The sequence below is a fragment of the Aotus nancymaae genome, unplaced genomic scaffold (genome assembly GCF_030222135.1).
Source record: "Aotus nancymaae isolate 86718 unplaced genomic scaffold, 86718_ANA_hifiasm-v0.15.2.pri h1tg000018l, whole genome shotgun sequence".
Classification (NCBI taxonomy): Eukaryota; Metazoa; Chordata; class Mammalia; order Primates; family Aotidae; genus Aotus; species Aotus nancymaae.
The window spans coordinates 2883957-2901407 of record NW_026988430.1 but is presented as its reverse complement, the minus strand read 5'-3'; the positions used below and the strand labels follow the sequence as shown (position 1 = coordinate 2901407).

Here is a 17451-nt window from a genome sequence, read left to right as displayed (position 1 = left end):
AACGCACCTGGGTGGGCTGTGTGAACCAGAAGGCTCGCGGCCCATGCCGATCAGGCTGCCTCCCACCCCCATGGGCAGCTCTTCACTGCCCTGGAAACCTCCAGATCTCCCCTTCCCCACCCTGACCCCACCATCGAGATAAGCCTTAGGCTGGCATGGTGGCTCACATCTGTAATCCCAACACTCTGGGAGGCCAAGGCGGGAGGGTCGCTTGAGCCCAGGAGTTGGAGGCCGGCTTGGGCCACATACACGGTGAGGCCGCATCTCTTGGAAAAACACACGAGACAAGCCTCAGTTCATCCCGCGGCCCTTCTAAAGGATTTATTGGTCATATTTACATCTATTGCAAATTGTGAGGAGGCAGCAGCGCCACCCCAGGCCTCAGCTCCGTTCTCGAATGTGAGGCTGAGGTGCCGAGATCCGAGGTGCAGAGATGGTTCTTCTCACGCCTCCGCTCAGGGTCATGGAGCCCAGCAGGGGTTCAGGGCCCAGGGGCTGCCTCCTCAGCTCAAGGCACAAACACTGTGGTTAGGGGTGGGAGGCGAGGCATGGGCTCATTCCTGGAGGCCGAGGGCCGCTGGCAGAGGGCACCTTCTCTTTCCTCCTTCCCCTCCTGGTCCCACCCTGGCCAGGCCCTGGATGGCTGGACACTTGAACCGCAGACCAAGGCGCTTAGCTCCTGGACTGTGGCCAGCCTCCTCAGGCTGGAATCCAAGCACCATCAGCACCCGGACTGGGGCGGCCCCCCTGTCCTGGAGGGACGGGGCAGAGAGCGCCCAGTGGGGGCTGAGGGGCTAGAGACTGGCCGGGCAGGGCTGAGCTTCCCTGTCCTCATGTGGACCGGAGGGCAGAGCTGGGTAGAAATGAAGGCAGCCGTCCCTCCTCCTGCTCTCACTTCCCACTTGCTAGGAGCAGTATGGCCCCAGGCCATGAATGAGACCCCTCTGGCAGCCTTGCTGGCTCTGGCGATTCAGGGGCCAGGACTCCCTGACCCCAGTGGGGGGCCCTGGTTGGCAGGCCATGTGGGCACCCAGGGTGTGGGGCCCAGGGCCTCCCTGGAGGGAGCTGCTGCTGGGGAACAGGGCAAGGGTTCACTCCCCGGAGAATGCTTTCCCCACCCTTGCCTGGCCAGCTCTGGCCCCAGCCTATGCCAGGAGTCGGATAACCCCGTTGTCGGAGCCCAGCAGGAGGTGGCGTTTGGTGGGCAGCAAGGCCAGGCTGGTGAGCGTGCCGCGGAAGTTCTCAGAGCTGAGCTTCGTGGTGGCCTGGGAGGGCGGCTCCAGCAGGGAGCAGACGCCGATCTTGTTAGACACGGTGCCAGTGATTACCTCGCTGCCGTACAGGTCAAAGGTGTGGATGGGGTCGGATGCCGACTTGTAGTGATGCGTGGGCTTCTGCTCCAGCTCCTTCCACACGGTCAAGGAATGGTCAGAGGAGGAGCTGACCAGGACACTGCCCTCCACCGCCTGTCCCAGGAGAGGGGAGCCTCAGCCCGGGCCCGGGTCCTTCTGCACACCCCGGAGCCCCGAGGCCTTCATTTCCCTTGCAGTCTCTCCAGGAAGACAGGCTGTCCTAGGTGGGTGACAGGCCGCCACCCTCCCATGCCATATTCAGCCTGGTTCATTTGAATACACTCAGCATCAGTAACCCAGTGGTCACTCTAACTTGAGAGTCACATACAAGCATTGTGCTGAGCGAGCATGTGACCTTCATGGCAACCCTATGTGGTAGGTGCGGCCATTGTCCCCATTTTACAGAGAGGAAAACTGAGGCTCAGAGACGTGACGTAACCACACCACGGTCACAGGGCCAGGAAGCAGCAGAGCCAGGATTAACACCCAGGCTGACCCCAGAGCCTTCTGACGCACTCTTGGAAAGTTAGAATTTAGAGGCCCCTGGAGCTCAGGGTTCCCAGGGCCCGGGAGGGAGCCAGCCACAGCCTGCTCTCAGCGGGGCCACAACGGGAGGAAAGCCCCAGCTGCCTGCAGAAATCCTCCCCATTCCTCCCCTCCTGGGCCTCCCTGAGCAGCTCCCTGAGGCCTGTGATTGAGAACAGGGTGGGGGAGGGGAGGAGGCGGGGGCAGGATCCCCATGCTCAGGTGTGCCCCTGCCCTTGCCAGGACAGCCCAGCAGGCCGTGGACTCTGCTCAGTGGTTTGAGGGCAGTAAACAGCCTCCCAGCTGAGCTTATTTAACCCAAACTGGGTCACGGACAGGGCCTGACCCCTGATCCTCCTAACAAGACAAATATGGACAAGGGTTACTCATTAGAACATCTGACAGGGTCAGCTCAGCCCCCGTGGCTCCCACCCCCACGGCCTGCCGCCTGCCGAGTCCCCTGCGGCGAGACCTGCTCCTCCCTCCCTGCCCATCGATCCTCCGCCAGGTATATAAGACACACCGGCTGGAGCCTGTCCCCAGGCAGGCAGGCCCCAAGCAGGGGTGATGACGGAACAGGGAGGGGGGGCTGGGCGGTAAGGGGAAGGGGACCCGGCCCATCACCTTGATCTGTAGAATGTCCCCCTCGTGGGCTGGCCAGCCTCGCAGAACCAGGCCCGTGCGGGTGTCCAGGAGCACCATGAAGCCCGAGGAGAAGCCGGCCACGACGCTCCGGCCACTGGGGCTGACCGCCAGGGAGCGGACAAGCCCGGCGTTCAGCCCACCGCCCAGGCGGAACTCGTGCTGCAGAGAGAGGACGGCTGAGCTGAGGCCCGACCTTCCGACCCCCACTCCCCGAGGCCCTACTCACCACCGCAGCCCACACGGCAGGAAGGCCTGAGCTGGGACCCTCATGGAGGGGCAGGACAAGCCCAGAACGCCACCCCCCTCACAGACTGGGGTCCTGCCTCCCAGGGGGTGCCGCTGTGGGTGAGCTGGCACCAAAGAGAAAGTAACTAGCGCCCCAACAACATCCTGGCTTTCCGTTTTTGGGGAGTCTCTCCTCCCTGCCAGGTCCCGAGAGAACCAGGCAAGTGCTCAGGGTGCTGGATGCCCTCTGACCTGCAGGCCAGGCTTCCTGCAGTCCACAAAGCGCAGGGTGGAGTCGGAACTGGCCATGGTGATGCTGGTGTAGGGGGCGGGCATGACAGCCACCGCCGTCAGGGGCACCCGGCTGTCCAGCAGCTCCACTGCACGAAGGGTCTTCCCTGGGGAGGAGAGGCCAGTGGATCTGGGGCCAGCAGCTGCTGGAAGAGCTCCGGCCGCTTCTAACCCGCTAGCTCACCCCATACCTGCCTCCCAGCCCCCAGGGAGCCTTAGGAAATGCTGAAGACGGAGTCTTGCTCTTTCGCCCAGGCTGGAGTGCAGTGGTGCAACCTCGGCTCACTGCAACCTCCACCTCCCGGGTTCAAGCAATTCTCCTGCCTCAGCCTCCCAAGTAGCTGGGATTACAGGCGCTGCCACCATGACCAGCTAATATTTGTATTTTTAGTAAAGACAGGGTTTCGCCATGTTGGCCAGGCAGGTCTTGAACTCCTGGCCTCCCAAAGTGCTGGGATTACAGGCGTGAGCCACCGCGTCTGGCCTAAACATGTTTCCTAACCCTCCCTCCTTCCTGCCTCCACGGCCAGGCCAGGCTCCCATCCCCAAAGCAACCTCCTCTCTCTGCACAGTGCTGCTGACCCAGTGCCCCCTCCCTCTGTCTGCCCTGACACTACCCCTTCCCCTCTTTTAACCTTATTTCTCCCTATGGTGACGCCAAAAAATAAACCCCCATTGGTGAAATAAATACCATCTGCCACACATGAAGCCAAAACTCTCCGTGAGCTCTCAGTTTAGATGGCAGTGGACGCTTCAGCAACAGGACCTCGCTCAGGGCCACTCGGCAGCTAAGCCAGTGGAGCCGACGCAGACCCAAGCGGAACAGATTCTGAGCCCTAACTGTTCTTCTAGGCAGGTTCCAGGGCATGACACCCCCACCCCCGGGCCCCCTTCCCGGAGGCCTGGTGGCCGCAGGAACAACCCCAGAACAGGCCGCAGCTGAGCCCTCTCACCTGTGAAGGGGTCCCAGACGTGCACAGCCCCATCACAGCTCACCACGTGCTGCGGGGCCTCAAGCTGGTCCACGAAGAAGACACTCTTGCGGTGCTGGGTGTAGACCAGGCGCGGGGCCGTCTCACAGGTGCCGTCCCCGTAGTTGTACAGCGGCCAGAGGCGCACGGTCCGGTCCTTGCTGCCGCTCAGGAAGAAGTCCTCGCCGCTGAGGGGGGCCACACACTTGACAGCCCCCGAGTGCCCCGGGAAGCTCTGCAGGCGGATCTGGTGGAAGTGAAAGTGGGCATCCTGCTGGCTCACGCCAATCTCATACTGCCAGTAGGCCAGCCAGTTTCCACTCAGCCCGTGGGCGCTCCGCGGCAGCTCCTGCTTCAGGGCGTTGTCCTCACTCCCGCCGCCCAGGCCCCCGCCGCCCGCCCCCGAGATGGGGCCCAGAGGCCCGGGGCTCTCGGGCTGAGAGTCAGTGGGGATCTGGATTCGATTTCCCACCAGGACGCTCCCAAAGGTCCCTGAGTGGCCGTCGTCCTGGGGGCAGCGTCCGCCCTGGGGGTCCCACTCGGGGCCCGTGCTGGGCACGGTGGGCTCCACGCTGGCAGGGCTGCGGCTGCTCGGGCTGATGCTCTCCAGGTACAGCCCCGCCAGCTCCCCAACCAGCTCATGATTGGGGATGATTTTCCGGATGATGTCACCTGGATGGGAGTGGTAGAAGTTCCGAGATTAGGGAGGACGACAGGTGGCGGCCATCACCCATCCGAGGACTCGGGAACCACAGAAGATGGGGCAGGTACTGGCTGTGCAACTCGGAGCAAGTAACTGTGTCTCTGAGCCTGCTTCCTCCCCGGTGAAATGTGGGTTTATTCTGTTGTGATATACACATGCGCGTCCTCTATATGTGCTGTGCCGCGCTGGGCACTAGAAATAGAACATGGTTGGCCGGGCGCGGTGGCTCACGCCTATAATCCCAGCACTTTGGGAGGCCGAGGCGGGTGGATCACAAGGTCAAGAGATCAAGACCATCCTGGTCAACATGGTGAAACCCCGTCTCTACTAAAAAAAATACAAAAAAATTTAGCTGGGCATGGTGGCGTGCGCCTGTAGTCCCAGGTACTCGGGAGGCTGAGGCAGGAGAATTGCTTGAACCAAGGAGGCGGAGGTTGCAGTGAGCCGAGGTCGCGCCATTGCACTCCAGCCTGGGTAACAAGAGCGAAACTCCAACTCAAAAAAAAAAAAAAGGAAATAGAACACGGAAAGACAGGTGGGGCACTGCCCTCCCAAAGCTTAGATTTCAGTGTCGGGGCGATCACACGTCTAACCACAGGGCTGCTGGTCCTCTCTGGGGAGATGATACCCTGCACCGATCAGCACAGCGCTCGGCAGGCCCAGAGGGGAAGCTTCGGAAACAGGAGGCCACTCCTTCTGTCTCGCCCTCTCCCAGAGACCGCCAGTCCACCGCCGTGCCTCTCCTGCCTTCCCCGGGGACGCTGCAGGCTGGCTCCTGGGCCTCTCTTGCTGGCTAATGCCCAGTCCCTGTTTGTATGTCCCCTTGGGGGTAGGAGTCTGAGGCCAAATCCCTTTGCTCTCACCCAAAAAACTGCTTAGAACCCACTGCGGACTCTAGGGGAAGGGCAGAGAATAGGGCCTCCCAAGGGAGGAGCCAGCCACAAAGTCTGAGCAAGGGGATGCGACGGGGCAGTACCCAACAGGCAGGAGAAGGGCACGTAGATTGTGTATGCCATCTCCAGGGTGAACACCTTCTCCAGCTCGTCCAGGAGGGCGGGGTCCACAGGCCGCTGCTGCCCGTCGGAGAAGACCACCTCTGGCAGCTGGCCCTCGCTGCGGCCTGTGGGGTCCAGCTTCAGATCCTGTGAGCAAGATGCACGACGGGTGGGGGGAGGGTCAGCCGGGTCAACGGACCCGCCCCGGCCCGCCCTGCCTCACAGGTCCGCGCACCTGCTGCCGAAGCTCATGCAGCTGAGAGAAGACTTGGAAGAAGGCAGCCACTGGCTCGCTCAGGTGCTGCTGGACCATCTCCTGTCCGATACGCAGGCAGATGAGTGCGATGAGGCTGATGGTTTTCACACACAGGATGGTCCGCGCCTGGGCACCACTTGGGAACCTGGAGACAGAGCTCGTGAGTTCCAGCCCCCAGCTCTGCAGGACGTGACCAGAATCTATCAAAACCTTTATTGATTGTGATTGATTGAGATAGTATCGCTCTGTCACCCAGGTTGGAGTGCAGTGGTGGGATCTCAGCTCACTGCAACCTCTCCGCCTCCCAGGTTCAAGCGATTCTCCTGCCTCAGCCTCCCGAGTAGCTGTTACTACAGGTGCTAATTTTTTCTCGTAATTTTAGTAGGGACGGGGTTTCACCATGTTGGCCTGGCCGGTCTCAAACTCCTGACCTCAACTGATCCACCCCCACTTGACCTATATTTTTAGAGACGAGATCTCACTTTGTTGCCCAGGCTGGTCTGGACTTAAGCAATCTTCCTGCCTCGGCCTCTCACAATGCTGGGATTACAGGCGTGAGCCACCTGACCTGGCCATATCAAAAGCTTTAAATGAAACGAGCTCAAAGACCAACTGGTCCAAACCAAATGAGGAAACTGAGGCACAGGAAAAGGGTGTGGCTTGCTCAGGGTCACACAGCTGGGCTCAAAACCAGGATTCATGCTGCCTCGCCCAGTGTTGGCTCCTCTCCCCTAAGCTTCCCAGCCCCTCCTGGGAGCCCCTCCACTGGGCAGCTCCCCCTACATCGGGTGGGGCGGGGCCTACCCCGTGACGAGGGACGTGAGGAAGCTGAGCACGGGCAGCAGGACCTCGTGGCTGATCCGGGGCAGGATGTCCATGAGCGTGGTGTCCGAGAGGTACACAATGATCTTCTGAGTCAGCGTCACCGCGGCCAGCAGCCCTGCCTCCTTACGGCTGTTCAGTCGGCTGGGGCCTGAGGCGCTCCCTGGGGCCACCTAGGGCCACCGAGCAGATGAGGGCCAGGCAGCCCCATGGACCCCCGGGACCCCAGAGGCCCCGGGCTGGCCCTCAGGTCCTCGGCCTTCCCAGCCCCGGGCTGCCCAGCCAGCAACTGACCAGGTAGCTGATGTAGGGCAGGTACTGGTAGGTGAGGACGGGCTCCCCGTACAGGTGCGCAAGGTGCAGGAGGCAGCTGAGCACCGGCCCCGATGCCACGTCGCCCAGCACCGGCCGCTTCTGGTAGATGTTGCCGGCGCTCAGTGGGGGGCTGTCGCCACTGCTGGCGGTGAACTGCTGCCGCGTGGGCCCTGCCGAGGAAGGCCCGGCAGCCCTGAGTCGCCGGTGGCAGGCGGGAGGGGCTGGCCCTGCAGGGCTGTGCTGGCCACGTGAGCTCCCTCCAGCCTGTGGTCTGCTCCTGCCCTACTCAAGGCGGCCACTTACAGACTGGGACCCAGGACCTGCTGGAGATGGGCAGAGGGCCTGGGAGAAGCCCCTCTCCAGCACCGACCGCAGGCCTCCTCACCAACATAACAAGACGTCAGCAGGCGCAGCAGGTTCCGGGCCACGTGGCGGGAGGCGACTGTGGGGCCGAGTTTGGCAGACAGCCAGCGGACCATCTTGCAGGCTGTGTCTGGGAGCGGGAGCAGGTCCTGAGCACCTCAGATAGCAGGGCTCATCACTCCTGCCGCCCCGCCCCACGGCACCCCACTCAACCACCCCGGCCACAGCTGTGCCCAGAGCCCAGCCCGGGCAGCGGCCCCACATCACCCCCTCCATGCAACAGCAGCAGAGCTGCTCAGACCTGGCCTCCCCGCCTCAGACACCACGTGAAGCATGTTTCCTGCCAGTGGGTCTTCTGAAGCTCCTTAACAAGGCCGGGCAGGCCCTCGCTCCCTCCCTCCAGCCTCTCTTCCCTCCACTCCCTCAGTCTCCCCTTAATGGCCTTTCCCTGCTTCTCCTCTTTAAGGGAACATAACAGCCTCACAGCCTCACGCGCGCTGTTACCTCGCCTTCAGATTTTTTTTTTTTTTGCCCGTTTTTGCCTTCCTACTTCCGACTCCTGCTTGAACCTCAACTGTCTCTGTGTTTAAGGAAGCCTGCTCTGACCCCTGAAAACCAGATGAAAAGGCAGCTTTTTTTTTTTTTTCTCGAGACAGTCTTACTCTGTTGCCCAGGCTGGAATGCAGTGGCACGATCTTGGCACACTGCAAACTCCACCTCCCAGGTTCGAATGATTCTCCGGCCTCAGCCTCCTGAGTAGGTAAGACTACAGGCACCTACCACCGCACCCGGCTAATTTAAAAAAATTTTTTTTTTTTTTGAGACAGAGTCTCACTCTCACCCAAGCAGGAGTGCAGTGGCGTGATCTTGGCTCACTGCAACCTCCGCCTCCCAGGTTCAAGAGATTCTCCTGCTTCAGCCTCCCAAGTAGCTGGTATTACAGGTGCCCACCACCACGCCCGGCTAATTTTGGTATTTTTAGTAGAGATGGGGTTTCACCATGTTGGCCAGGCTGGTCTCAAACTCCTGACCTCGAGTGAACCTCCCTCCTCGGCCTCCCAAAGTGCTGGGATTACAGGCGTGAGCCACTGCGCCCAGCTGAAGAGCGCCAAGTTCCACTCCCTAGCAGGAACGAAGCCTTGTTCTTCACGGCACTAACATAACGCACGTGCTTAAGACCGTCTACACTGCAGCCTCTCGTCCACTGGGTGTGAGCTGCATGAAGGCAGGCCTGCATCTGTGTTGCAGGTAGACCTGGCTCGATCCACTGCTTGGCACAGAGGAGGTGCTCTGCAAGGGTGCAGGGAGAAGTAGGAGGTGTTTTGGCTGACAACCCCAGACCTGGGAACTCACCGAGGAGGATCTTCTGCTCTTTGCCTTCTGACTGCTCTGGCAGCGGCTCCTCCTGTCCTTCCCCGTCTCCCCCACTGCTGCCGGTCACAACCACCTCCATGGACAGCACCGTGTCGGACAGAGTGAGCTCAGATGCCCCGGTGATCTCCTCCTGCTCCCCCTCCTCCTCCTCTAACAACACGCAGCCGTCCTCCTCCTCTTCCTCCTCTGAGCCCTCGCTTTGCTTCAAGTCCTGGCTGCTGTCGCCTGATTGGAGGCTGCTCTTGTCCATGGGGGTGGCCCCGTCGTCTAGAGCCCGCTCCTCGCCCAGGGAGGTCTCGCTGGTGCTGCTCTTGTCACTCAGTCGGCCCAGACTCACAGCCTCAGCCTCCTGGGGCTGTGGAGACTCAGTTACATAGAGCCCGGCTTGGAAGTCCTCTGTCTCAGGGAGGTCAGCCTGGTCGTGGAAGCTGACGCCAGACGTGTAGTCTGGGAGCCCCAGGCCCGAGGAGGCGGGAGGCTCCCCATCCATGGGAATCTCCTCCCCAAAAGCACAGGAGCCCGGCCCGGCCCTGGGCAGCCCGCTTTCCTCGTCCTCGGCAGCCGCCGCCAGGTCCTTGGTCTCCTCCTGGGAAGCCTCCGTGCCTGCCAGCACCTGCAGGACGTGGGGCAGCAGGTGAGTGAGGAAGGCCTGCAGCCCCAGCCGCACCATCAGCTGAGCCACGAAGCAGTCGGTGTACAGGTAGAAGCGGCCGTGGAGATGGCAGGGGCTCTCGTAGGCACCGATGAGAGGCTTCAGGAGGTATTTGTTGGCATTTCTGGGGCCCAGTGCCTTGGCAACCGGTTCAAACAGGTACCAGGCAGTGTACACAGCCGTGTGCTCCTCGGACATGAGTGACAGCACGAAGGGCAGCAGGATCTCTAGGCCCTCAGGGGTGATGTCACTCAGCACCACGCCCAGCTGCTGCCACAGAGCAAACACCAGCTCGCGCCCCTGCGCCTCATCCTCCACACGCCTCGCCTGGTACAGGAGGATGAATCTGTGCAGCGCAGGGAAGTAGGGCGGGAAGGGAACCACGGAGCTGAAGGGGCTGAGCAGCTGGCCAGGGCAGGGCGGGGGCAGTCCCTGGGAGACAGGTCTGTACTCGAACAGTCGGTCCAGCTTGCCCCTCTCTGCTCCCAGGGGGCCTTCAGGGCCACTCAGCTGCAGGAGCGTGTCCAGCACGGGCTGCAGAGACACAGGGACTTCCTTGGGGTGGCGTGTGCAGAGTCCCCGCACGGCCTGGAAGCGCACCCACAGAGGTGCATCGGGCTGCAGCGTCCGCACCCTGGAGGCGAACACCATCTCCGCCAACAGGACGCCCAGTGCCTGCATATCCCTGTGGAACAGGTGCTGCAGCGGGACGGCCGGCCGACCCCGGGGCTGCTCAGGCACCTTCCATAGGCCCCCGAGGCCCTTGGCCAGGAAGTTGCCTGTTTTCTCCAGCTCCTCCAGGGCCTGCACAGGGTGGAAGCCCTTGGGAAGAAGAATCCTCCCCTCCTCGCCCTCCCCGGGGTCTGCCCCAGCAGCTTTATTCCTGCGGCCTGGACGAGAGGCTGAGGCCACCGAGAAAGACAGAAGGCCAGGGGCCGCTTGGCCGGAGGAGGTGGCCAGCTGGTCCCCTGCTTTCCCAGCAAGGGAAATGGAATCCAGAGCCTCTGTGGCCTGCTCCAAGTCCTCTTCTCCTGCCACTGGCCTGTCACTGGCCCAGGTAGCCTCACAGGGAGTGGCCTCTAAAACTGGCCGGCCCACCCCATTTGGAAGCTGTCCCGGGTCCTCCCGGCCCTCGGTCTCCTGGATGGTCTCAATCAACAGCCTGGGAATGAGTGGAGGCTCGGGCAGGAGGGCAAGAGTCCCGGCCAGGCGCTGCGGATGAGGCTGGTCGAAGAGCTGCACCACCCCGTAGCTGGCCAGGTGCGTGTGGGCGTCCACCAAGTGCAGACACACGTTCTTCTCCTTGACCGCCTCCTTGCCCTGGAGTTTGTAGCCAAACGTGAGGTCAATCCAGTGGTGCAGGTCCTGGGACACCTCCCGGCTCTCCAGCAGGGCTCGGTGGGCAGCCACGAACTCCTGGCTGGAGCCGCACCAGGACGGCACGTCCAGGTCGGGCATGTCGGGGTGGATGGAGCGGAAGATGGAGGGGTCGCTGTAGAACTCGGGGATGCACTCGTCGGGGGTCCAGCTCTGCATCCGCTCCATGCTGGCCGGATACTCGTGCGGCTCCCACTGCGCCCGCACGTGCCCGCAGAGCACCGCGCGAGGAGTGCGCCGAGCCTTGTACACGTAGTATGTGATGTCTGACAGCACGTCGGAAATGTGGTGGGGAACGTGGGGGGGTTCCCCGCCGCCCGCACCCCCTGCCACGAACGCCTGCCGCGTCATCTCGTAGGTGAAGTCCAGTTGCTTATCCCCCTTGTTGAGACGGAACTTGGACTTGCGCAGGTCTCGGAAGCGCCCGTGTGGCATGGTGAAGTCCACCACCCAGGGCAGCACAGGGTGGTAGTTGGGGTCCCCCGGCCTCCGGCCCGCCAACCGATTCAGTTGCATGAGGTAGTGGAAGTTGCTGATGCGGCCGTGCACCCAGTCTAGCACCAGGCCGCCAAGTTCCTCCTGGCCAGGGGGTGGCCCAGGCTGCCCTGCCCGCTCCTCCTCAGACTTCCTGCCCACCTCACCCCTTGCCACGGGGGCCTCCTGGCTCTCGTCCTCCTCTGGCCTCTCATAGGCACTCAGGTCCAGCCGTAGCTCACTGCAAAGCTTCTCGTCCACCGCGATGTGGTGCAGAGACAGGGCCCCACACGCCAGCCCCTGGCGGTGACAGGCATCCATGGCCCTCAGCACACGGAAGAGAATGAACAGCACCTTGGCCTGGCTGTTGGTCAACTTGGCGGGACTGAAGGTGACCACGTCATGGAGGGAGAATGGCAGGTGAGGGTGAACCACATACAGCATCTCCGGGGACTCCAGCAAGGCCTCAGCCCGTAAAAGACTGGGGCAAGCAGGGCCACCCCGAGGGGGACAGGGACCTTCCCTGGCATGTGATGGGCACGGGGTGGCTTCACCCACTGGCAGGAAGGAGCAACCGTAGACTCTCTGCAGAGCCTGCCGTACTGACTCCAAGGCAGGGGCTGCCGAGGGCGCAGGGCTGCGACTGTAGGGCTGAGCGTACCTGTGGTATGCGTGGCGCCACAGGTTGCGGTAATTCTGGGCAGCGACGTCCTGCATGAAGCGCGTGAGGGTCTCGGGGCCGCAGGGCCCGTCCTCCGAGGTCAAGCCCCCGCCCAGAGGGTAGGATAGTCTCCGCTTCCGCAGCCCATGCACCTCCACACGCGTCCAGCCGGGGGGCAGCCTTTGCACCGAGCGCTGCAGGAGAGTCCGGACTTCCGCTTCTGCCAGGCCCTCGGCGCGGGGACAGGGGCCCGGGGGCAGCCGGCGATCGCGGAGGCTGGCCAGCCAGCGCGCAGGCACCAGGGCCACCACGTGGCTGCCCCTCGGGGCCGGCGCCAGCTGCCGGGGATCGATGCTCAGGTCTCTCTCCACGCTCCGGAGCAGCTCCTGCATATCTGGGCCTGCGAGCGGATACCAGGCCCCGGCTGGGGTGCTCGGGGTGTCTTCCCGCCCCCCGCTCCCCTGGGCCATCTCCTCCAGGCCGCCCGGGGGCAGCGCGGGGCTGAGCCCGGCCACGGCGTTGCTGGCGACGGCTTCCGGGGTGCCAGGCCGGCAGGGCTGGGACGGGCGCGGGGCGGCGGCGGGGGGCCGGCGACGCAGAGGGCCGGGCGGGGCGCGCTTACCCTCCGCGGGTCCTGCGCTCGCTCCGGGCGCGGCGGGGCAGAAGCTGCCGGGCGCGGACACCGGGCTCCGCCGTGACGGGTCAGCTGACGCAGGTCACGTGACCGCCCCGGCACGGAAACAAGCGCACGTGGCTCCGGGGGCCCGGGCGGGACCCCGCTTCCTGCCCGCGCCCCCTCTCGCTGTTCCGCCAGGCTCCGTCCGCTCCCTCCCGGGGCCGTGCGGGTCTTCCGGCAGCTCCAGCCAGCCCGGCGGAGAGCAGCGCCGCCTTCCCACCCATCCCTGCCCCCTCCAGCTCGCGCCGGCGCGCGGGTCGGGGAGGCTGTGCCCGGGGATGCCAGCCTTTGGGGATGCCAGCCTTTACGGAAAGTGCTAGCCGCGCAACCAGGGGCACAACTGGGACTTCTGCGGGTTTTTTTTGTTTTGTTTTGTTTTGTTGGTTTTTGTTTGAGACTGAGTTAGGCTCTGTCGTCAGGCTGGAGTGCACTGGCCTGATCTCGGCTCACTGCAGCCTCCACCTCCCGGGTTCCAGCGATTCTCCTGCCTCAGCCTCCCAAGTTGCTGGGACTACAGGCGCCCGCCATCACGCCCGGATAATTTTTGCATTTTTTAGTAGAGGCGGTTTTCACCCTGTTGACCAGGCTGGTCTCGAACTCCTGACCTCAAGTGATCTGCCGCCTCAGCCTCCCAAAGTGCTGGGATGACAGGCGTGAGCCACCGCGCCCGGCCCCAACTGGGACTTTGACATGGAATCCCCATGGCGTCTCCATGCCGCCTTCCATAGGACAGAGCTTTTTAATCTTCCCAAGTACTTCAACAGGAACATTCCATTTGGCCCTCCCAGCACATTCTGTGAAGCAGTGAGGACAGTTATTACTGTTTATATTTTACAGGTGTTGACCAAGAACTGCTGAAGAGGCTTGTCCGCGTGGCAGAATGGAGACTCAGAAGCTGGTGTCAGACTTCTTTCTGCTCTGGAGCACTCCCTCCTGACAGCCCTCCTACTGCCTTTGAAAAAACAAAACAAAACCCTGAGACTTCTGAGGGAGAGACATGGCCCAGGCCCAGAGGCCTGGCGTTTTGGGGAGGAAACGTTCCCCAAGACTTCCTGCTGAAGATGGCCTCTGCGGTACCACTGAGCCTGCCAGCTGCAGTCAGAGCCTTGCAGACGGCACTGTGGCTGGGGGGAGGGCGAGGCACAGGACACGGAATAGAAACCAGAGAGCTGGCACCAAAACTGCATGACTCCTTCAAGCGGTGGCAGTTGTGACTCATCTGCAAGACAGATAGACGATTGTCTACATAGAAACCACTGGCCCTCTTTCTTTTCTTTTTTCTTTTTGAGACGGAATCTTGCTCTATCACCCAGGCTGGAATGCAGTGGCGCGATCTCGGCTCACTGCAACCTCCGCCTCCCAGGTTCAAGCAATTCCCCTGCCTCAGCCTCCCGAGTACCTGGGTCTACAGATACGCAGCACCACACACCACTAATCTTTGTATTTTTAGTAGAGACAGGGTTTCACCATGTTGGCCAGGCTGGTCTCGAGCTCCTGACCTCGTGGTCCACCCTCCTCAGCCTCCCAAAGTGTTAGGATTACAGACGTGAGCCACTGAGCCCGGCCTGGCCTTCTTTGTCTCCCTCTTAGGAGAGAGTTTGTCTCTTGTAGGAGTTTGGTGTACGGGTGTGAAGGTCCCAGAAAGGCACTTAAGAAAACAAAAGGCCTGATGAGGGAGAAAACAGGAATGGCTCCAGCAGGATGTGATTTGATCTGTCTCCTCTTTCTTCGAGGGCAGCTGGAGCCTCTGATGTGCTTGGTCATATGACCTTGAGCAGTAATAACTTACAACCAACATGTACGGGAGCGCTTCCTAGGATCCGGTCACCTCTTACGCATTTTCCATACCGTTTTGTGTAATCCTTTCCACCCTTTTAAGACGATTTGTTTTTTCTTTTTTGTTTTTGTTGTTGTTTTTGAGACAGAGTCTCACACTGTCGCCCAGGCTGGAGTGCAGCAACGCGATCTTGGCTCACTGCAACCTCCACTTCCCGGCTTTAAGCCATTCTCCTGCCTCAGCCTCCCACGTAGCTCGGATTACAGGCGCCCACCACCAGCTAATTTTTTGCATTTTTAGTAGACACAGGATTTCACTATGTCGGCTAGGCTGGTCTCTATCTCCTGACCTCGTGATCTGCCCGCCTTGGCCTCCCAAAGTGCTGGGATTACAGGCGTGAGCCACCACACCCGGCCATTTTGTTTTGTTTTGTTTTCTGGGGTTTTTTTTAGGTTCACAAGTAGAACAATTTTTGTTACTGTTTTTTTTTAAAGACAGAGTCTCACTCTATTGCCCAGGCTAGAGTGCAGTAGCCTGATCTCGGCTAACTGCAGCCTTGACCTTTCAGGCTTGTAAATGTTCCACCTCAGCCTCCCAAGTAGCTGGGACTACAGGCAGTGGCTAATTTTTTGTATTTTTTATAGAGACAGGATCTCCCTGTGTTACTCAGGCTGGTCTCAAACTCCTGGGCTCAAAGCACTAATATTACTGGCGTGAGCCATTGTACCCAGCTTAAGAAGAGATTTTTATGCCCATTTTAGAATAAAGAAGCTGACTGACTACCTTAGGTAACTTGCTCAAGGTCATGTAAGAAGATAAGAAGCAATAGAGCCAGGACTCACACCCAGGCCTGTCTGATTCTAAAACCAGTGTTCTTGGCCAGGCACAAGTGGCTCACCTGAGGTCTGGAGTTCGAGATCAGCCTGGCCAACATGGTGAAACCCTATCTCTACAAAAAATACAAAAATTAGCTGGACGTGATGGCTGGTGTCTGTAATCCCAGCTACTTGGGAGGCTGAGGTAGGAGAATTGCTTGAACCTGGGAGGTGGAGGTTGCAGTGAACCGACATCGCGCCAGTGCACACCAGCCTGGGCAACAGAGCAAGATCCAACTGAAAAAATAATAATAATTTAAAAAATAGGCCGGACACAGTGGCTCACTCCTGTAATCCCGGCACTTTGGGAGGCTGAGTCAGGAGGATCACCTGAGGTCAGGAGTTCGAGACCAGTCTGACCAACGTGGAGAAACCCCATCTCTACTAAAAATACAAAATTAACTGGCCCTGGTGGCAGATGCCTGTAGTCCCAGCTACTTGGGAGGCTGAGGCAGGAGAATCGCTTGAACTGGGGAGGTGGAGGTTGCAGTGAGCAGAGATCACACCATTGCACTCCAGCGTGGGCAACAATTGTGAAACTTCATCTCAAAAAAATAAACAAAATGAAATGAGACCAGTGTTCTCTGTGCTCCTTGGTTGTGCACTGTGTGTTTTTCACCTGGGGAATGAAGTTTCCTGTCACAATTGCACAACTTTGATTTTGGTTTTTTCTTTTGAGATGGAGTCTCTCTCTTGTCGCCCAGGCTGGAGTGCAGTGGTGTGATTTCAGCTCACTGCAACCTCCACCTCCTGGGTTCAAGCGATTCTCCTGCCTCGGCCTCCAGAGTAGCTGGGATTACAGGCACCCACCACTGCGCCAGCTAAGTTTTGTATTTTTAGTAGAGACGAGGTTTCACCATGTTGGCCAGGCCGGTCTGGAACTCCTGACCTCAGGTGATCCCTGGCTTTGGCCTCCCAAAGTGCTGGGATTACAGGCTTGAGCCACCGTGCTCGGACCAGAGGATATGCTTTTGATGGTCAGGAGGTAGTGCCTGCTTCTAAGTACCAGTAAGAATTGGCTGGGTCCATCTGCTCTTTGCGCTGGTCTCAGTTTACCTAGATTGAGCAGGCACTACTTTTTCTGTCTGCAAGTCTGTGTGTGCCCTGCCCTCTAGTGGTTTTGAGGTTACACTGCAGCAGTGACCTTGAGTGTACCTAATTTTACCTCTTGCGATTCTCCTTTCCTCTCTAGAATAGAGAAGTTCTTGCAACGTTAGGAACTGGTGCACTGGAATTCCTGGGGTACTCAGGGGCAACCCTGGCCTGATCTGAGCCCTACGGCAGTAGTTTTCAAACTTTAGGGCATAATTTTTTTTTTTTTTTTTTGAGACAGAATCTTGCTTTATCGCCAAGGCTAGAGTGCAACAGCCCAATCTCCGCTCACTGCAACCTCCGCCTCCCAGGTTCAAGCGATTCACTCCTGCCTCAGCCTCCCTAGTAGCTGGGATTACAGGTGCCCGACATCATGCCTGGCTAATTTTTGTATTTTTAGTAGAGACGGGGTTTTGCCATGTTGGCCGGTAGGTCTCAAATTCCTGACCTCAGGTGATCCACCCGCCTTGGCCTCCCAAAGTACTGGGATGACAGGTATGAGCCACTCCACTCGGCCCTTTAGGGAATAATTCTAATTCCGTAGTCTGGAGTGAAACCCAACTATCTACATTTGTAACAAGTCCCCCAGGTAATTCTGATGCAGCGATCTTCAGGCTACATCTTGAAAAGTAATGTTCTGTAACAGCTCTCCTCCAGAATTTCCCTCTCACTGCCCCCAGTAAGAGTTTTCCCTGAGTCCCAGTGCAAGCACCCTTGGGGTTTGGGGAATCTCAGACCAAATGAGTCCCTCCCCTTGGCCAACTCAGTGTCGGGTTTCCAGGAGACCATATCTTGGAGAGTCAGGGATGGAGGATGCAGCTGGCCAGCAGTCAGCCCGTGTTGAGTGGGGTCAGCTCTTGCTAGTCTGGCAGGGAGAAAAGTAGAGGAAGCTAACAGTTAGTGCACCAACTACCGACCAGTGTGGCAGGTACTGTGCTAGGTGTTTTCAAATTAAAATTTTTTTCTTTATTTTTGAGATGGAGTCTCACTCTGTCACCTAGGCTTACCGCAACCTCCGCCTCAGCCTCCT

General features: G+C 59.9%; 1 protein-coding gene across 1 annotated transcript; it reads right to left on the bottom strand.

Moving 5' to 3' along the window:
* Positions 1 to 295: 295 nt before the first annotated feature.
* WDR81 (WD repeat domain 81) lies at positions 296 to 12471 on the bottom strand. The gene is made up of 10 exons (XM_012448343.3): positions 8817 to 12471; positions 7486 to 7593; positions 7080 to 7270; positions 6768 to 6958; positions 5943 to 6108; positions 5689 to 5854; positions 3992 to 4681; positions 3000 to 3145; positions 2502 to 2681; positions 296 to 1466 (listed from the first exon to the last, which is right to left on the bottom strand). The coding sequence occupies exons 1-10, from the start codon at positions 12469 to 12471 to the stop codon at positions 1146 to 1148; spliced, it is 5814 nt and encodes a 1937-aa protein (XP_012303766.2). The 3' UTR covers positions 296 to 1145.
* Positions 12472 to 17451: the final 4980 nt, after the last annotated feature.